The sequence below is a fragment of the Sinocyclocheilus grahami genome, unplaced genomic scaffold (assembly GCF_001515645.1).
Source record: "Sinocyclocheilus grahami isolate Dianchi unplaced genomic scaffold, SAMN03320097.WGS_v1.1 scaffold77.1, whole genome shotgun sequence".
NCBI classification, from domain to species: Eukaryota; Metazoa; Chordata; class Actinopteri; order Cypriniformes; family Cyprinidae; genus Sinocyclocheilus; species Sinocyclocheilus grahami.
In genome coordinates this window covers 2,013,291-2,032,515 of record NW_015505256.1, presented here as the reverse complement: position 1 = coordinate 2,032,515, position 19,225 = coordinate 2,013,291, and the positions used below count along the sequence as shown (strand labels likewise).

General features: G+C 37.5%; 1 protein-coding gene and 1 non-coding gene across 3 annotated transcripts in view; one reads left to right on the top strand and one right to left on the bottom strand.

Annotated features, from left to right (window-relative positions):
• The window catches only part of LOC107586078 (insulin-degrading enzyme), a 25,223-nt gene extending 9,125 nt beyond the window's left edge, over positions 1 to 16,098 (bottom strand). The window contains exons 1-15 of one of the 2 annotated variants that reach the window (XM_016273299.1): positions 16,021 to 16,098; positions 15,727 to 15,872; positions 14,467 to 14,651; positions 12,863 to 13,070; positions 11,606 to 11,775; positions 10,382 to 10,504; positions 9,895 to 10,007; positions 7,045 to 7,207; positions 6,758 to 6,850; positions 6,581 to 6,672; positions 5,358 to 5,438; positions 4,706 to 4,809; positions 1,883 to 1,985; positions 501 to 623; positions 286 to 368 (exon numbers count right to left, since the gene is read on the bottom strand). In XM_016273299.1, coding sequence (XP_016128785.1) covers positions 286 to 368; positions 501 to 623; positions 1,883 to 1,985; positions 4,706 to 4,809; positions 5,358 to 5,438; positions 6,581 to 6,672; positions 6,758 to 6,850; positions 7,045 to 7,207; positions 9,895 to 10,007; positions 10,382 to 10,504; positions 11,606 to 11,775; positions 12,863 to 13,070; positions 14,467 to 14,626 — 1,616 coding nt within the window. In that variant the 5' untranslated portion in view covers positions 14,627 to 14,651; positions 15,727 to 15,872; positions 16,021 to 16,098. The remainder of the gene's footprint in view (positions 1 to 285; positions 369 to 500; positions 624 to 1,882; positions 1,986 to 4,705; positions 4,810 to 5,357; positions 5,439 to 6,580; positions 6,673 to 6,757; positions 6,851 to 7,044; positions 7,208 to 9,894; positions 10,008 to 10,381; positions 10,505 to 11,605; positions 11,776 to 12,862; positions 13,071 to 14,466; positions 14,652 to 15,726; positions 15,873 to 16,020) is intronic. The other variant, XM_016273300.1, reaches the window with a different exon arrangement.
• Positions 16,099 to 17,469: 1,371 nt separating this feature from the next.
• Positions 17,470 to 17,541, top strand: trnah-gug (transfer RNA histidin (anticodon GUG)). Its single transcript has one exon. It is a non-coding gene; the product is annotated as a tRNA-His (tRNA).
• Positions 17,542 to 19,225: the final 1,684 nt, after the last annotated feature.

Sequence of the window (19,225 nt, the reverse complement as noted above, 5' to 3'; positions counted from 1 at the left end):
ATATATATATACACACACATATATATACATATATATATATATATATATATAAAATATGATTCCTTTCACCCGAAAATGTTATGTAAAATTGTTCATTGTATGTGTGTGTATATATATATATATAATTAATTTTGCAAATAAAAAAAATCTTATTTAAAAAAACTGATTTCTTCCTCTAATACATAATTGACAACTTCGTACCCTACCACTAATAATTTTTACTATTATGCAACATAAATAAACAAATAGACAATCACTAGTATGTAGTTTTTATGCTGAACCTACCTGAAAAACTCAAAGTTTAAACAAGCTTTGGGTAGGAAAAACTTGTCATCCTGTTTGAACCAAATTTTGCTCATCGCTGTATCCTTTAAAAAAAAAAAAAAAAAAAAGGAAAAGAGATTGAGGAAGAAAGAAAAGTCAGTTTTTGAGAGACTGAGTAATTCAGTTAAAGTTACTCCAAGAGCAAGTTATACAAATTTTATTTAAGAATAAAGCACCTTTATCAAAGTGGGGACAGATGGGGAATCCTTCTCTAGAGGATAAATCTCAAATTTTGTTGGAATGAATTCATTCTTCACTGGCAGTTTGAACTTTCCATTGAGGTCTGCATCTTGCCATTTCTGAAACAAAAAGGAAACAATTAATTTTCTCCCCCAAAATATGGTAATTACAGTATACAAAATTAAAATGAATCTCCTAGAGTAGAGTTTAAAGACTTTACTAAATCAAGCGGACCTGTGTTTTTCACAGCTTAGCCAGTCCCCTTTGATCAAACATACAGTGCTCATAATACATGGATCACCCCTACAACCTTTTTAGTTACTCATCCAGACCATTCAGCACTAGTCTAAATTCTAAGGGCACTCTGATCAGGATTTTTTGGGCCGATCACAGATTGTCGATCACAGGAAGCAATATCTGCCGATACGATCACCGATACCGATCTTTTTGAAGCCTTCTTTTTATCATTATCTAATTTCGTGAGCTGTATGTGAGGCGGCCTCAAGCCAGGTTCACACATATTCCGTTTGCAGTGTGTATGCAGTTCCATGTGTGGTATGTAAGTGGTGCAGAAGCAGCTTTCACACAGAGGTCCGCTACTGATCCACGGCTGTTTGCCACAAACACAACATTTATCTATTTTGATTTCAAATCCAAACGTTGTTACTGAAAATGCTTTTTGAGCAACGTGATTCTGTTTTTACGCAGTACTGTAATACAATCTTTCATAGACGTGTTTAAACGCAATAAAAATAAGCAAGAGTATGTGTGAACCTGGTGTTGTGTGTGCACGCTTTGAGTGTGCATGAGCGCACTGTCTCTAGGAGAGAGCGCAAGAGCTGAATGGTTTAACAATGCAACACTGCCTCGATTGTGCAAGTGACAATTCCGGTGTGAACTATGCAGCTGGCTTATTGTGCAGATGCGATGTGCTGATTTGAAGCCATTTGCGCATTTAGAGAGGGAAAGAGAGAGCGTGCGGTGATACACTGACGCTGTTTGTGAAATTATGTCTCAAAGAAAGTTTGCAAATTACTTCGCAAGTTATTTACTGAAGAAATATGAATTTTACCTCATTATCAGCATTATAATTATTTTACCCGCACCAGATAAGAGATTGAGACAGTGCCGCTGCATGTCATGCCAAACATCTGACAGTAGGCGCGTCGTCGGCTTGAGATCGGTTTATGAGGTCGGCCTTTATAGAGACCGCCGATCAAACTTTCCCCAAGCCATTATCGGCCGATAGCGATCGGTAGCCGATCAATCGGAGCACCCCTACTAAATTCTGAATGAAAATTAAGATAAGGTTTGTGTGTGTACTTGGAACAAAAAAAGAACAATGAAATCAAACATGACTAAATCAAATGTGTCTCACCTTAATAGCCTCATTAGCAATGGCTTCCTGTTTATACTGTGTGCCGTACCACTCCTCAGTCCGGTCCGTCTGTCCTTCAAATGATTTGGAGACAACAGCAACCCTTATATACATTTAAAAAAGAAAAAAAAAAGAAAAAAAAAATTGTAAGATCATTGCACCAGACACAGCATGACACCATCCATTTCTCACAACCAGGGCCGTTTCTAGCCAATTTGATGCCCTAGGCGAAATCCCTATGCCCTCTATGCCTCTGCTCCCATTAAGCACTGTTGGAAGTGAATGAATTGATTCAGCATTTCGACACCTCCGTAAGGATGCATTTAACTCGACAAAGCGGTCTAATAAAGGAAGTATTGATCTCGTGAATTAGCGAATTTTACTATACAAATATTTTTTAATTGGATGTTAAAGTTTATATGGGAATATTACATGACACCCTGATCATTTAACAATGCATTGGCGCAAAAAACGCACACCTTTTGGACAAATCTGCCACAAATATTTGGACAAATGTGCCACAAATACTGCCTAAACAAAATAGTGATTTGTGCACTTTATTTACTATACCAATATTTTAAATTGGCCTTTGAACTTAGCTTTACTGCATGGCAAAAAAAAAGTGTTACCTTGCCAAAGCACTGACAGAGCCTACTGATCTAATGGCGTTGTTGAGTGCTCCAAATGCAAACTTTAAATGCAACAATCAGGCAGCAACTGACAGCACTCTGATCCAGTGGCATACAGGCATCGTCAGATTGACAGTACTCTAGTCCAATCAGGGTGACCGTGCCACTCTTTATCACAACCCTGCTAAAAGTGCCAGTACTTGCGCTCATTGGCGCCCCTTCAGCTGGTGGCGCCCTAGGCAACCGCCTAGCACGCCTATGCCTAGAAACGGCCCTGCTCACAACTCCCTTGGGGAAAATGGGCCATGCAATTTTGCTTTTATCAGATCCCAGGCTCAGTAAATAGATTGCTGTAATGACCATAATCCCCAATCAAAGGTTCGAGTTTCCCGGAGCTTCTCAATCTGCTGTGCAGGGCATTAGATCAGTGCACCATTTCTGGACAAATTTAGACCATCCTGATCAATAGAGAACTTTTGGAACAATGACGTGCTATTCTGGGCTCCCCTGCATCAATCAATTACGTAAGAGCCCAGAATGGGTTCTGTCTAAAAGCCTGAACACTCCTTCCAGAATTAGTCCAAATCACACAAGGTTACCAGCAGGATACAGCAGTTTCACCGCCTGATGCTTAGTGCACACAAAAACTGCAAGTGCTTTCTCAATCTGGCAAGTTTTTATTAAACGGGTGCTACACAATTTCCAGCACTCTGAGAGCACAGATTTTTATTCAATTCTACTGGAAAACAAAAGTGTTGTTGGGTTTCCACAATGTGCACGTCTGAGGAAGAACTAGTTGGTGGATTTGGCAACGTTCACGAAATTCTGATAAACCCACTGCTAAATGTCACAATAATAATAATTCGTTGCATTTATATAGCGCTTTTCTAGGCACTCAAAGCGCTTTACATTGTGAGGGGGGGGATCTCCTCATCCACCACCAGTGTGCAGCATCCACCTGGATGATGCGACTGCAGCCATAGTGCGCCAGAACGCCCACCACACACCAGCTTATTGGTGGAGAGGAGACAGAGTGATGAAGCCAATTAACAGATATGGGGATTGTTAGGAGGCCATGATGGTCAGAGGCCAATGGGCAAATTTGGCCAGGATGTCGAGGTCACACCTCTACTCTTTTCGAAAGACATCCTGGGATTTTTAATGACCACAGAGAGTCAGGACCTCGGTTTAACGTCTCATCCGAAGGACAGTGCTTGTTGACAGTATAGTGTCCCCATCACTATACTGGGGCGTTAGGACCCACACAGACCACAGTGTGAGCACCCCCTGCTGGCCTCACTAACACCTCTTCCAGCAGCAACCTAGTTTTCCCAGGAGGTCTCCCATCCAGGTACTGACCAGGCTCAGCCCTGCTTAGCTTCAGTGGGCAACCAGTCTTGGGCTACAGGGTGATATGGCGGCCGAATATAACACAATAACTGTGCTTGGTCATTTTAAATATGGTACAGATTGTCTCTAGCGGTCTAAGTTGCCAGTTCTTGGCCAGAAAAGGCTAGATCAGATTTTCACAGATAGCCAAATGTCTGGCTACGTGAGACTTTGGTCATCTAGTGTTGCAGTGCTTTTAGCAAGGTCAGTGGTGTAGCCAATCCCACAAGAAGAGGTATGACAAGCAGCAAATCACCAGATCTGAAGTCTAAGTCTTTATCTTGATCTGAATAGTTTGGAAATACTAAGACAAAATGAAATACAGTAACCCTACAAGTTCTTCCATCCCAAAAACAACACAAGAGAAGCAATGGTATGGGCTGAGATACGGTTCAAACAGAGACAAAATGCTCTTTTAAAGCTGGAAAGGAAATTGAATTTGAAAGCCTCCGTCACATTGGTGAGAATCTGAAGTGGGAGATTTTCAAACACAGCAAGAAGATCCAGTTACAAAAAAACTGATAAAAAGACTAAGCAATCTGAGCCCTGTTTGGCCCTGAGCAGCAATACATTAAAGAAGCTGAAATTTGCTTTGCGCACATTCAAATATGAAGCTCCTTCCGTAGGTCACTGAAGAGAGCAGCCAATGGCTGGATCATGTCGGTGTTAAGATTAGTGATTTGAATGGACCCCAAACCACCACAAATATGAAAAATAAATAAATAATTCACACTGCTTTCTTTTACATGTTATGCACATAAAAGTGTGTACATGTGTTACAAAACTGAAAGACCACTGTGCTCACCTGACATTCTCTGGTCTCAGTTTATCAAGCACCATCTCGATCAGGTCTGGCCTGAACTCCTCCAGCAAGTATTCAGCAGCCAAGACTTTCTCCAGCGGATAGTACTGACACACAGAGAAATGGGCATTATGTATGTTTTGCTCTAAAAGAAAATCTGATCTTTTTTATAGCTTTATAAATGTCAGTTTATAGAATTAAATATTTTTTAGTATCCAACCAGATCACTGGGTACAGCAACCTACAATACAATGCACTCAACCTAACATTTTCAAAGTGACGAATGATCCAGAAGCAATATCAGTGATTAACAGCATTCTTGACTTATTATTTGATTGATTACTTGACTGGTTATCAGACCGGCAACAGTTTACACAAATTTAGTGATGAAAAACGCAAAATAGCCATTTATTTGTCTTTAATTTCAGATCCAAGTTACACAATACTGTTCAACTGGTATATTGATGCATATTATTCCAAACACTATTTTTGAAATAGAATGCAGTATACTGTCGTATGCAGTACACAAACACAAAATAATTAAAATGAAACGCTGGCTATGATCTCCTGACAAAATGCAGAGCAGCACTCTGATGACACGAGCAACTGTAACCATGGTGACAACCTTTCAAAGTCTTTCATGGGAGACACCTACATGCAATAGTCCAGCCACTTTAGACGTGTATCCACGAGGACGTTCCTTATCCTTAAATCTGAAAGCCACAGTGTTCAAATCCTGCAAAAACAAAATGTAGAGACAAATCAGTGATGTCTTAACCACCAAGTCTCGTTGTCTGTAGCACTGTTTGAAAATGTACCTGGTGTTTGTCATAGATGTTTAAAAAAAAACAAAAAACAAGATAAAGTACATAATGAATTTTAATTATTGGGTAAACCAGTCCTTAAAAGGGCCCTATGAAATAAATTTTCCCAAATTCTGATTCAGTTTAATTTTTCTAGGTTGCCTTTCAAATAGTTCAAATAAATGCATAAAATAATTTAATTAATCTTTTGAAATGCCTACAAATTAAATGATACATTTCTTTCATTATTTGGCAAAATGTGCTGCATAACAGAGGTTTACAGTTAAATAACAGACAAATAATTGTGATAATCCTTTGAAAATAATGTAATTATTTTACATTTTTAAATATTGTTTCAATAAACCGTATTTGTCTTAGTGTTATTATTACTTTAAGAAGTACACTCTACTGTACAATAGTAACATTTCTCAGAATTTCTTCAAGTTAAACCAAACTTCTTTTTTGGGGAGTTGTATTGAAGACACAAAACATGTCAACTTCATATTTAAATAGTCTTTTCAAGGTTTAATATTCACAAACACTAGTCCATTTCATGAGTTGATTAAGTGTATGGCTCTAATTTGGATTTATGCTCAATTCCATGACATTTGCATTAATCCGCGGTCACACTAGACTTGCATCATGCTAAATTTATTTGGACGCTGCAACGCGATATCGTCATGCTCTGCAGCATGTTTTTAAAATTTTTTATTTAACAATAATAATAAATCCAAAAATATACAATCTACTCCACTTTTCTGCAGCTCTGCCATTTTATATTTATGTGTTTTAATTCAGCTATGAGGTCATGGTGTGGCAATCAATCTTCTATTGGTCATGTTTTCACGTCATATGAATTCTCAGGTCAGAGTTCACCAAACTTGAACTTTGGAACAACTTCGCATGAGCTTGCGTTTCCACTCTCCCGAATGCATGTGTATGAATGGAAGTCAATGGAACGAAATGTGTAGTGTGACTGGCCATTTACACAGTAAATTCCATTTCTATGACTGGAACTCACAAATCTTCCCACCCTTTGCACTGCAGGACTCTACTTTAACAAGCATGTTCATACCTTACACTCCTGAAAGACCCACTCTTGAGGGCCCCCTGTCCGCAGCTTCTGAATATACTGGAACATGTGGAAGATGATATCCTCGACATGCACTAGAGACACAGGAAATACAACTCAAGCCATCAAAAACATACTGACCAGCACCAAAACACACACAAAAACACTCGAGGTCCTTACACAGCCCCTCTTCTGTCAAGTCCACATTAATAATGAAGAACATGAATCCCCTGGCTCCTTCTTTCTGGCCTCCGACTAGCGTGTTCACCCATCCTGAGGAGAGACACAGTGCATCCATGAATCCATGGACACAATGCATGGCTGAGATCTAAAATTTATGTAACCAAGCCATTTTACCAGTCAAATGCTAATTTGATGTCTTCGTGGCAAATTATCTAGAATTTTTTGCACATTTTATCATTTGGGCACTCAAAGAAAAAGCTACCTTTCCTGACAAACTCTCTCACCTTTAGCTTTGAGCTCAGACAAAAGACTCCCTGGACCCTCATGTCCGATCAGATGGCCCAGATAATGACCTGGATTTGATTTGTAGTACTTCTGCAGGTCTGGGATAGGGAAGGTCACATACAAGTTTCTAATGTCCTTGATAGGAACGACTTTATAAAATTGCTGCGGGGAAGAAAGAAAAATTGAGTACATAAAAGAATAGCAGAGAACATTTCTTAAAAGAAAAGGAAATTATGTGCTACAAACTAGGGCTGGGCGATATGGGCAAAAATTCATATCTCTGTATTTTTTGGCCGATTTTCGATATACCTCGGTATTTTCATTTTTGTATTTAAAAAAAAATCTGTATTTAATATATATATAATATATTTATTTCACTTACCGCCCAATGTTGTCCAAAAGAAACAATACATATTAAAGACTGAAAACAAAAAGTGAATGTAACCATTTAAGCTTTAAATGCATTTAAGCATTTAAGTATGTGCAAAAAAGGGTTAAAATCACATTTCGTTCTAACATTGAAACATTGCAATCTAAAAACAAAAATAAGGCTTTTAATGCGGAAGTTAAATTCACTATTTCAACTAAAAATGAAAATAAATGAGAACAAAAGCACAGAGTTGTGTTAGGTTATTTTGATTACCCCATTACAGTCACTTTACAGTCAGTGCTATCATAAAAATAGACTTACTTGTAGGTTTAAAATTCTACGTCACATTTATTGTCCAACTACAAATATTTCAGCTAAATGTATATTTTAGTCAGAATTATTGCACTCCTATTTAATTGTGCTCCATCTGTTTGGCGCACATGCGTGCGGCGGTGCTCATTCACTGAAGTCTGTGAAGTTTTAGTGGAGAATCCCAAAGCAGAAGGTAGAGGTCTGCGCGGGACTGTTTTTTTTAGTCCCGCTCCCGCAAGGTTCTATTCCACACCCACCTGCTCCCGCTATACATTCACTTTGTTCACTCGCTGTCTGCTTAGAATAATTTTCTTCCCGACCCGACCGTTCACGCTAAATTTAGATCTCGTTTCCAGAATCTCACATTTAAATTTACGCTACTGAAGGAGAGATAGGCTGACAAATAAAAGTGTTGTCTGCACAAAATTGTATGTTATTTTATTCGTCTTGTCAAGAGTCTTGAATTTATTGACTTTGACTTGAATTTATATGAATTATCTTAAGACACAAAATTAGTTTAATATTTTATGCAACAGTAGAAAAAAAGTTAGAGAAAATAAAATTGTACAAAAATTTTATTTCTTATTTTTATTCATCTTGTCAGGATACAATTCGTTTAACATTGACAACACAATAGGGAAAAAGTGTCACAGAGAGAAGAGAAAAAAAAATGTAGGTTGTACAAAAATAGCCTATTGGCTATTTTTATTAGTCTTGTCAAAATACTAAATTCGTTTGACATTTTTCTGTTAACACAGTAGGAAAAGTGTTGCAGAGAAAGTAAATAAATACAACATCTTTCATTTAAAATTATAGGCCAAGCAAAATATAAACAAAACAGAGTTGAACGTCCTTCAAGGACAGCGCATCTACACTTTGCTCCATCCTTATTCTGCTCTGTCACTCATCGACAACCTGCCTGTTCTGTCTGAGGGCCGTATATTTACCACCAGTACAGCCTGCTCTGAGCATCATTATGCACATGCTGCACACAGACCCCGCAAATAAAACACATGATGTTTAAAGCATGCGTGCAGCGCGTGCATAACAGTCCTGAGCGCAAGCTGTACCGGTGGTCAATAAGAATAAAGCGCAGATATGCTGTTCTAAATGGACGTCGGGAACGGGATATTGTTAGACCGCCCGCTCCCATTCAAATTACACCAGAGTTTCAGACCGCTACCGCGTTTTATTTGGGAATTTAATCCCGCGGCGCAAAAAATCCGGTCGGGTCCCGCAGTTCCCGGCACACAGTCTTTCTGTCAGAGCATATGATGGGCCGAGCCGCTTAAACTAACATGCGAAACGAAACTATAAACTATGTCTTATCAGTTTTTAAAGGCCTTAATATGAAGCTTGTCACATGTTTAGAACAAATTGGATTATGCGCTTTCTCCGCAGCAGCTCAGTCTGTGTCCTCCGCTATATTTTCAGATGCGCTCGTATCAAACTACTGTATATCGATATAAACGGTATTGCCTCATATCGAATCGCTTATAAAAGAAAATATTGATATATCGTACAAACTCGATATACCGCCCAGCCCTACTACAAACATGGGTTTAATGCAGTAGAATTATTCATTCACAAACTCAAATGACATTACCCGTCATTAACTTTACACTACTGTTTGGGTTCAGTAAGATTTTAAGAAAGTAATACTTTTATTCAGCAAACAATGCATCAAATTTATAATCATTTAAATGTAATCGGCCAATGATTAATTTGAATCATTTTAAATAATCTGTTCTTTTGAACTTTCTATTCAACAACGAATTCTGAAATATTTTAAGCAGTACAACTGTTTTCAACACTGATCAATTTTCTTGAGCAGCAAATCAGCATATTAGAATGATTTCTGAAGGATCATGTTACACTGAAGCCTGGCGTAATGATGCTGAAAATCCAGCTTTGCATCACAGGAATAATTTACATTTAAAAAAAAAATATTAAAATAGAAAACATTTCACAACATTACTGTATTTTTATTAAATAAATGCAGTCTTGCTTAGCGTAAGACTTCTTTAAAAAATATATAAAATCTTACTGATGTCAAACTTTGAATGGAAGTGTATAATACCAAAAGGTCAGTTCTGATAAAGCATTTCTGTTAGATGTCTCCAACAAGAAGCAGGTGTAAGGTGCATGACTGAGGTTTAGATCTCACCCTCAGGTGTTCCTCCTGAAAAGGGTGTGATGGGAATTCTGGGAGAGGGACATTCTTGTTCTCAACCTCTCCAAAAAGCTTCACCACCATAGATGTCAAATCATCCAGCGACTCTGAAAAAACGAGAGACACAATGTTAAACTCAAACTGAAAACTTAATCTCTGCACCCTTCATAACACATACTAGTCTGCGCAAAAACAAATTATGAATCATTCATCAGAATGACAAAGAACAAGGCAGATCTCATGAAAGATTCAGTGTCAGACTGAGACCGAAGTGAAAAATCTGCTGTGCCTTGAATGGAGCTCACAGATTATTGTTTACTGTCAGCTACATTTACATACAAAAATCTGAGGCTGTTTGTTTCTTATTTAACAGAGTCAATGTGAATACTTTGCAGATTTACAAGAGGAAATGTTCTTCATCCACTAGCAAGTGCAAATTTAAGAAATCGATTTAAGATTGGTTATGTGGCCAATGACTGACCTCTGCCCAGCACACACAATCCCATCAAGTTGGAGGAATAGTAGGTGGAGTGAAACTTGAGCAGCTCCTCACGGACATCGATGCCCTGTTTAGATGGCCTTGTCTCAAGGGTTAACTTATTGCCTTAAAGAGACGACAAAAACAAACAAAAAAAACCACACAAAACACAAATAAATTAGAGTAAAACAACCAGCACTGATAAGAATATAAAGGACAGTCAATAGGCACTTGACAGTTTGTACCAAGAGATGAAGACAACTTTAAATTTACACAAGCTTCACCTACGGCTACAGACCTGCCTGACTCAAAGAGTTGATGAAGAAAGTGAACCCGTGTTCGCTTTGGAGTGTGGCCATATGAATTCAACCAAGATCTGAGGGTGACTGTTCTGATGAAGTGGCCCACAGACATCATTAGGGCATTTTTTTAAATCTTTAAACTGTTGCTGTACCATTATATGAGTGGTAGATGGTATTTAATTAAGGTCAATTCACACTGCACTGACAGACACAGACAAATGGCAACAAACACGTTTGTTGGGTTTTGTCAGATCAGTGTGTTACCTGTCTGCTCTTATGAATTCCTTATGAAGCACATGAATCCACTGATTAAGGATTGTGCATTGCAAAAAAAAAAAAGAAAAAAAAAAGAAAAGCAAATTAGCAAAAGTAACATTACGTAATGCAAACAAAAGAATATTCCCTTTTGCTGCAAAACACTAACATATACATCTGCTGGAGAGCATTTTATTGGACTGAAATTTTGAACTCAATAGGTTTGAGCTAAACCTTAAACTTTCTAAAGAAAGGCTGATGTAGTTACCAATAAACATTTGTTTGACAGCATTCATTTCATCAATTGAATGAACAGTTTTTCTCTGAATGGTGCTGGTTAGAATGAGGATAAAGGACAGAGCATAACTTTTATTTTTTTTATTTATTTTTTTTTTTTTAAAAAGAGTAAGCAAGCCTTATATAACTAAAGCCTGCCACCATCTGGCTATTCTGGGCACAATAAATCTCCTCGAAGAAGATTAGGCTAAATTGATCTAGACATTATCCTCTATCTTTCCCCTGTCCTTCACTGAGAATGAAGTATAGACAATTACAGTACCCTGTGATGGGAAAAAGGCATGTTTCAAATGATCTTAGGTCTTCAAACAGAGACGATGGGACAGTATATACACATGAAAGAGATTAAATCAAGCATGAAGCATTTCCATACCAGTGCCAAACTTGCTAAAAGGATGTTTGGGGTTCCCAGTGGCTTTCTCCAACTGAAAAAGCCGCCATGCGTCATTCATGAGGTTCTTCTCGTGTTCTGAATCCACTGCGTTCACCTCTCGGTCCTTACAGCTCTCATCAAACAGCGGACAGAGGAAGAACTGGGCAAATCTACGAGACAAAGTCAGTCAAAAAACATTTAATGCACTATTTAGAATAAGTCTGTTTGAACAATCAAATGTTAGCCTACAGCTAGCTGTATTTATACAAATGTAAGACATTTGTATAAATAAAACCTGAAATGAAAAACATGCAAATTGACATGAATGGTAACTGCCATGCAAATAAATGTACACAGTGAGTGACTAACACTGCTGTAAATGACATGGTGGTCTACACTGTTTATCATAAATATGCAAGGGGGAAAAAACACCTTAAATATGGAATAGGGCCAAAAATATAGATTTCAAATAAAATTAATACAACAAAGTCACAGCCTTTAAGATTCGCCATAATCCCACTATAATCTGCCGAGACTGACAATAAAATGGACAAATGGCAGGCTTAAGTGCACCTACAAACTACAGTTCAAAGTTCCATGCATCAAAGCTCATATGAATCCAATGACTTCAAGGATTGTGCATTGCAAAACATGCAATGCAGTTTGCAAAAGTGACATTCCGTACTGCAAACAACAGTTAAGAATATTAACTTTTGCTACACAACACATGTACATATACTTCTGCTGACCAATGAGAATTTCAGAGAGGTGGGTGCATGTGTGCTTTCAGACATCCAATTCCCTACGTGTCCGACTGATTTCAAATGGTCGCTCATGTCTGATTGCCTCATCTTTTTCCACACCCTCAAAATGTATCCTTCACATTCCTACTTGTCAAACACGTACAAAGTGCTTTCTAAAGTGTCCACTGATATGTTTGCAAAATTCTGAGTCATGACCCAGTTTTTGGAGACTTATCATGAATCATTCAAATGTTACAATAAGCAAGTGGTGTTCTGGGTCACAGGAGCAAATGGGCTCAGGGGGAAACTCTCCTCTCTATATCCCAGCCACCCGATTCCTCCTGGACATGTAACTCCACACCGAAAGGCATCGTGACACCTGAAGGTCTGAACCCTGTTCACGTTTTCATAAGATCAAACAGCGCACATATCACTCTTCAGCATCTAAAACAGACCAGCATTCCAGATGGCTCTTTAATAATTCACCAATTGCTCTTTTTTTGGATTCATTTACCTGTCCAAAGCCCCTTGTAGATGCTCATGGGATACGTCGAAATAGTAATTAGTGTGCTCTCCACTGGTGAAGGCATTAGAGCTGCCGGCGTGCTCGCTCAAAAACTGACTGTACTCATTCTCTTTGGGGTACTTCTCAGTGCCTAGAAACAGCATGTGCTCACAGAAGTGGGCCAATCCTGAAATGTTCTCGGGATCTGACAAAGAACCTGCAGGATAGTAAGAAGAGAAAAGCAGGAGATTAAGAGGTGCAAGAAAATACTGCTAGCTTGCACTATGACACAAAAAGTGTGCTTGACAAACTTGTAAATCGAGTTGACTTCACTGGATGACAACAGGTTCAGGCATATTCAAGAACCTCATGCTTAAATCCAGTTACACAAAGGTCTGTATGAAGGTGAGCTACAGTATTAAAGGCATTAAACACTTAGACAACCAGCTGAACCATAATATACCAGTCAGTCAGACAGGTAGGTTTCCAAGTCTTTGTTCAGGCATTGTTCAGACAGGCAGCACAATTTCAATTAAAATCCATTTAGTTTGTAGCCTGAACAGTAATAAAATAAAATGAAAATATGAACACAAATGTGTAAGCTGTTTGCAAAACAACGTTACTCAATTCAATAGGACAATTTACACTAGAATCACTTACAGCAAATCAGTATTTCAACTCAAACTCTGTTGAAAATGAATGTATTTTCAAGAAACAAATTTATGCAACACAAGGAGAATGAATTTGCACAAATCCCATGTAAAACGTTGTTACATTGAAATAAATGCAGCAATTTTCACAACCTGATTTATGAATGTTTTAACCAAATTCTGTTTATTTTTAATTAAGGACCACTGACAGCATTGTGTCACTGTCTAAATGACTGAATCTGTTTGTTAAGCTAGTCCTTTGGTCCTTTTCGGATTGAAAATGCATGAACAAAGCCTAGTAAAAGAAAAAAATACATGACCTCAATGCATTCAAATGTGATTCTGGCCTTATTATCAAAAAGCTCTTTTAAAATGTAAAGAAAAGCAATGACACATCTTTCTATCTAATGTACATCTCTTCTTACACATTTCATTCAATGGACGGTTCTTTAAACACTCTTGCTTTATAAAGTGATTTGATTGCTGAAAGCTGCACCTCCTGGCATCAGTTAAGCCCACCCATAAGTCTGTGACGCTCCAGCTGTAATTCAAATCAATTGTTTAAAGTTACACTTTTATTTTCATAAAGAGCTGAAAAGATTCAAAGTGACACAAGGAAGCCTTCAATGACTTGTGCAGAGTGGTCCGTTCAGAACAAATTATTCAAAACTCTAGTGGGTTTCTCTCTATAACAAAGACATAAAACCAGGACAAGGGCAGCTGCCAAGGCCTGGACTATTGAAAGTTGCTTTTTGTGAAGTTGAAAGCTATAGACACAGACAGAGGCAACCCAATCAATGCAGTTAAAACGCAGTTATTGATGGCCAATAATGAATACTTGAGGATAAGATGTCCTTCAGGTTAGTAATAAACAACCTGCATTAAAATAGAAGGGAGCACAAAACAAGTGGAGAAATGTGCGCAAAATGGAGCAAACAATAAAGAAACACTCTTCCTGTTTACCTATGTGGACATCCAGCGCGGCTGATGATTTGTCAGTGGTGGGGTCACTGGTGAGAATGGCTTTCAGCCCATTTGAAAACTCAAGTCCTCGATACTCCCGTTTGTCTTCTGGAGAGCGAATGATATCACTCACCACCCTCTTTACAGCCGGATCACTCATTCTAATGGACAGAGCTGAGACAAGTCTGGATAAAAATAAAAAAATTAAAAAAAAAGAAAAGTTAAGAGGTCAGGCATTATCAAACTAACTCTTAAAGAATTACTTCCCCTAAAGAGGAATTTCAAAAGGCAAACACACTCCACATGTCAAGCAAATTTCAGCCCCAAAACAAAAATACAGAAAAAACCCCACAATCGAACATATGGAAACCATATAGATTAGAATGTGAATTAAAATGTCATTTAAAATGTAGACGTCCCCTTTAATTAAAATTAGGCTTAAGTCCGTAATTTTAGCTTAAGTGAAAATTTCGGCCTTTAGGATTAGTTTAGCTCGTTCTCTTAAAAAGGTTATTACCTAAGCCTAACTGTTAGTACTTTAAGTGTCCATTAGTTTATTTGAAACTTAAGTTCAGTCAACTAGATTAAGTTAGTGGTTTAGTTCGAGTGCAAGTTTAGTCTTACAGTTTAAGCGAAACTAAAATGTCATTTAAAATGTAGACGTCCCCTTTAATTAAAATTAGGCTTAAGTCCGTAAACGTAGCTTAAGTGAAAATTTCGGCCTTTAGGATTAGTTTAGCTCGTTCTCTTAAAGGGTTATTACCTAAGCCTAACTGTTAGTACTTTAAGTGTCCATTAGTTTATTTGAAACTTAAGTTCAGTCAACTAGATTAAGTTAGTGGTTTAGTTCGAGTGCAAGTTTAAGCGAAACGTTAGTGCTTTGGTTGACGTGTACATTTAAACTGTTTCGTTTAAGAGTAAGTTGAGGACTTCAATTGAGCTTAAGTTTGGTACACTGGTTTAGTTTAAGTGTAAGTGATATCGTTATGTGCGTGTATGTTTAGTTTAAGTCCAAGTTTAAACAGTCCAGTCGGCTTCCTTCGTTTTCGTGCGGCTTTAAGTTTTAAACTGACTTACTGTTGTATGACATAAAAATCAACAAGAAATTCGAGTGACTTAAACATTTTCAGGATTAAAATAAAAGATGTTGAAACATTGTATAATATTCTGTCATAAGCTAAAGCTAGCGCGCTCGACGGCAGCGTAGCGGGCCGCCGCCGCTGAACGAACGAAACAACAAAGAAAATATTCGAGACTTACCTAGTAAGCTAGTTCGAATGAAAACTGTGGAAAATATCATAAAATCTGAAGATAACTCGCTGTAAAGTCCTTCCGGCTAACACATTTCTGCATACTTCAGTACAGGATAACAAAACTCTGCCGAAGACGTCCGGACGCCATGATTTCTGCAGACAAAACCAATCAACCTCAGATCAGCCGCAAGCCGCTTTTACGTGCCGTTCACCAATTTACAACTAATATGAGATATTAACCATTACATATATGTATACATATATGTGGAACGTGTATTGATATGAGAAATGTTTAAAATACCCATTTGTTTCCCTGAAGTAGTTGGAATTGCTTAGTCACGCCTTGTCGACGATTGACGTTACGAAACAGACCACACCCACATCCCCGTCTCGTGGCGAGCACGTTGAGTATTTAAAGAGACAGACACCCCTGATTCAAGCATCCGGCTGTCCATCTCTCTCTCTCTCTCTCTCTCTGATCTAATCCCTTATTGATTTATTCTTTTGTAACAGGGTAGACATGACAACCTCAAACAAGAACACATCACAACATCATTGCTTTTATGGAAAACCTGGAATTTACTGCATGTTAAAAAGTCAAAAGTTAAAGGTAGTTTCCAGGCGTCCTTATGGTATTTGGGTGTACCTGGAAAATGAATTGAATTAGAGAAAGAGCACAACAATTGGATATCTGAGAAGTTTTAGCCTAGTGTTATGCTCAGTGTTATTTTGCTATTTGAGTTTTTTGTTTTAATTGAGTAACAATAACATTAAACATGCACTTTTGTTCAAATATAGATAGTGAACATCATACATTTATGCGTATATATATATATATATAAACTGCCGTTCAAAAGTTTGGGATCAGTAAGATCTTTTGTGCCTATGTTTTATAAAGAAGCATCTAATGCTCATCTCATCAAGGCTGCATTGATTTGATTTAAAAAAACAGTTATATTGTGAAAAATTATTGCAATTTAAAATAATAGTTTTCTATTTTAATGTACTCTAAAATATAATTTAATCCTGTGATGCAAGGCTGAATTTACCATTACCCCAGTCCTCAGTGTCACATTATGCTTATTTATTATCAATGTTGAAAACAGTTGTGCTGCTTATATATATATATATATATATATGGAACCTGTAATACTTTTTTCAGGATTCTTTGATGAATAAAAAGTGAAAAAGAACAACATTTATTTAAAGTCGAATTCTTTTGTAACAATATACACTACCGTTTAAAAGTTTGGGGTCAGTATTTTTTCTTTCTTTCTTTTTTGAAAGAAAATAATACTTTTATTCAGCAAGGATATGTTTAATTATTGATAGCAAAGACTTGTGTTGTTAGAAAAGATTTGTACATTTTATTCATCAAAGACTCCTGGAAAAAAAGTATCACATGTTCTATAAAAAATATTAAGCAGTTTTCAACATTGATAATAAATCAGCATATTAGATTGATTTCTGAAGGATCACGAGACACTGAAGACTGGAGGAATCATGCTGAAAATGCATCTTCGTATCACAGGAATAAATTACATTTTAAAGTATATTAAAATAGAAAGGGACAACTGTCTCAGAACTTACACTTTAACGCACAAATGTATTGTTTTACAACATGAAAAGAAGACCAGCTGTTCATCAGTATGCTCTGTGATTTTAAGAGACTGTAAAACACAGCCTATGTGGCTGATTGAACAATCATCCCTCTAAATGTTCGCCTGTGCGCTCGTCCTGTCGGTGGCTCGCCGTGATCGTATAGTGGTTAGTACTCTGCGTTGTGGCCGCAGCAACCCCGGTTCGAATCCGGGTCACGGCAGTTTTTTGCGCGGTAAATTCCCGAATTCGTTATTGCGTATTTGGAGTACTTTAAATATTGTCGAATCACAACGGTTGCTAAAATAAGTCATATAATATGTCAAAAAGTCGATTAAAAAGACTGACCCACCCATCTGAAAGTTGACGTAATCACGTTGTGGATAAGTGACGTCCTGACGTCGAACACGGATCCATGTAGTTTTAATCACTTCCACTAGGTGGTGATATTACAATTGTTAAGAATGTGAACCTTGATATGAGCCGAGTTTAAATTCGTTAGTTTCCAAAGTTATGATTGTTGTTTGGGGTGTATTACCAACTATAATGAAATATAATTAAAGCAGGATGATTACAAATTATATATTTTTTGCTATTATTACTTTATGACCATATATGTGTGTGTGTATATACAGTGGGTACGGAAAGTATTCAGACCCCCTTAAAATTTTCACTCTTTGTTATATTGCAGCCATTTGCTAAAATCATTTAAGTTAAATTTTTTTCCTCATTAATGTACACACAGCACCCCATATTGACAGAAAAACACAGAATTGTTGACATTTTTGCAGAGTTATTAAAAAAGAAAAACTGAAATATCACATGGTCCTAAGTATTCAGACCCTTTGCTCAGTATTTAGTAGAAGCACGCTTTTGATCTAATACAGCCATGAGTCTTTTTGGGAAAGATGCAACAAGTTTTTCACACCTGGATTTGGGGATCCTCTGCCATTCCTCCTTGCAGATCCGCTCCAGTTTACACACACACACACACTCACATGGTTTCCATGAGATCAACGAAAAAAGGCTCTCTAGGACCGAACTTGCCTACCCCTGGTGTAGGGCAATAGAATATACGGTCTGTACAGTAGAAAAACCATTATGCCTATGGAGAGTCCCCACAATGATAGCTGACCAGACTGTGTGTGTATGTGTGTGTGTTTGAGTGAGTGTGTGAAGCTTGGTTGAGTTTGATCACCATCACACTGGACTAACGTTAAAGGTCTGATAAGCGGCGATCTGCTGATCCAGGGCCTGTACCATGAAGCCGGATTAGCTGGCTAGCCAGGTAAGTTTCAGTTTAGTTTGCACCAATTCTGGGTTGTAGGAACCATGAAAGTGGCTTGGCTTTTAGCGGCGTTCATTGCCATAGTAACTTACACTCCACAGCTAACCTGCTCCAGGGCAGGTTTTGTTCTGGGTAAGAGATCTCAAACTGAAATTGGACCAATCAGATGTGAGCAAAGTGACACATGTCTGACACAGAAAAGTCACTCCCCCAGTATCTCTTCCTCCAAATTAAAGGTCGCTATATAGTCAAATAAATAAATAATTTAACAACAAACTTGTCAGGCTTTAATGATAATTACTTTGAATTATTTTATGTGATTTATACATGATTTATATCATTATTATATGATTTATATTATTATTAATCCATTACACACAAGCAAATTTAGTTTAACAATTATAATAAAGCATTTATTTTAAATTAATATTAATATATACAGATCATATGTAATATAAATAAGCTGTAGAATCAATAGATAATGCTTTAAAAATGACTACATGTGACCTTACATGTTCGGGTCTCTATTGCTATATTTTACAAACTTCACAAGTTTCACTTGTGACTGCACTGACAGAGCAAGATCATTTCTCTTCTTTGTCCTCGTTCATGGACAAGT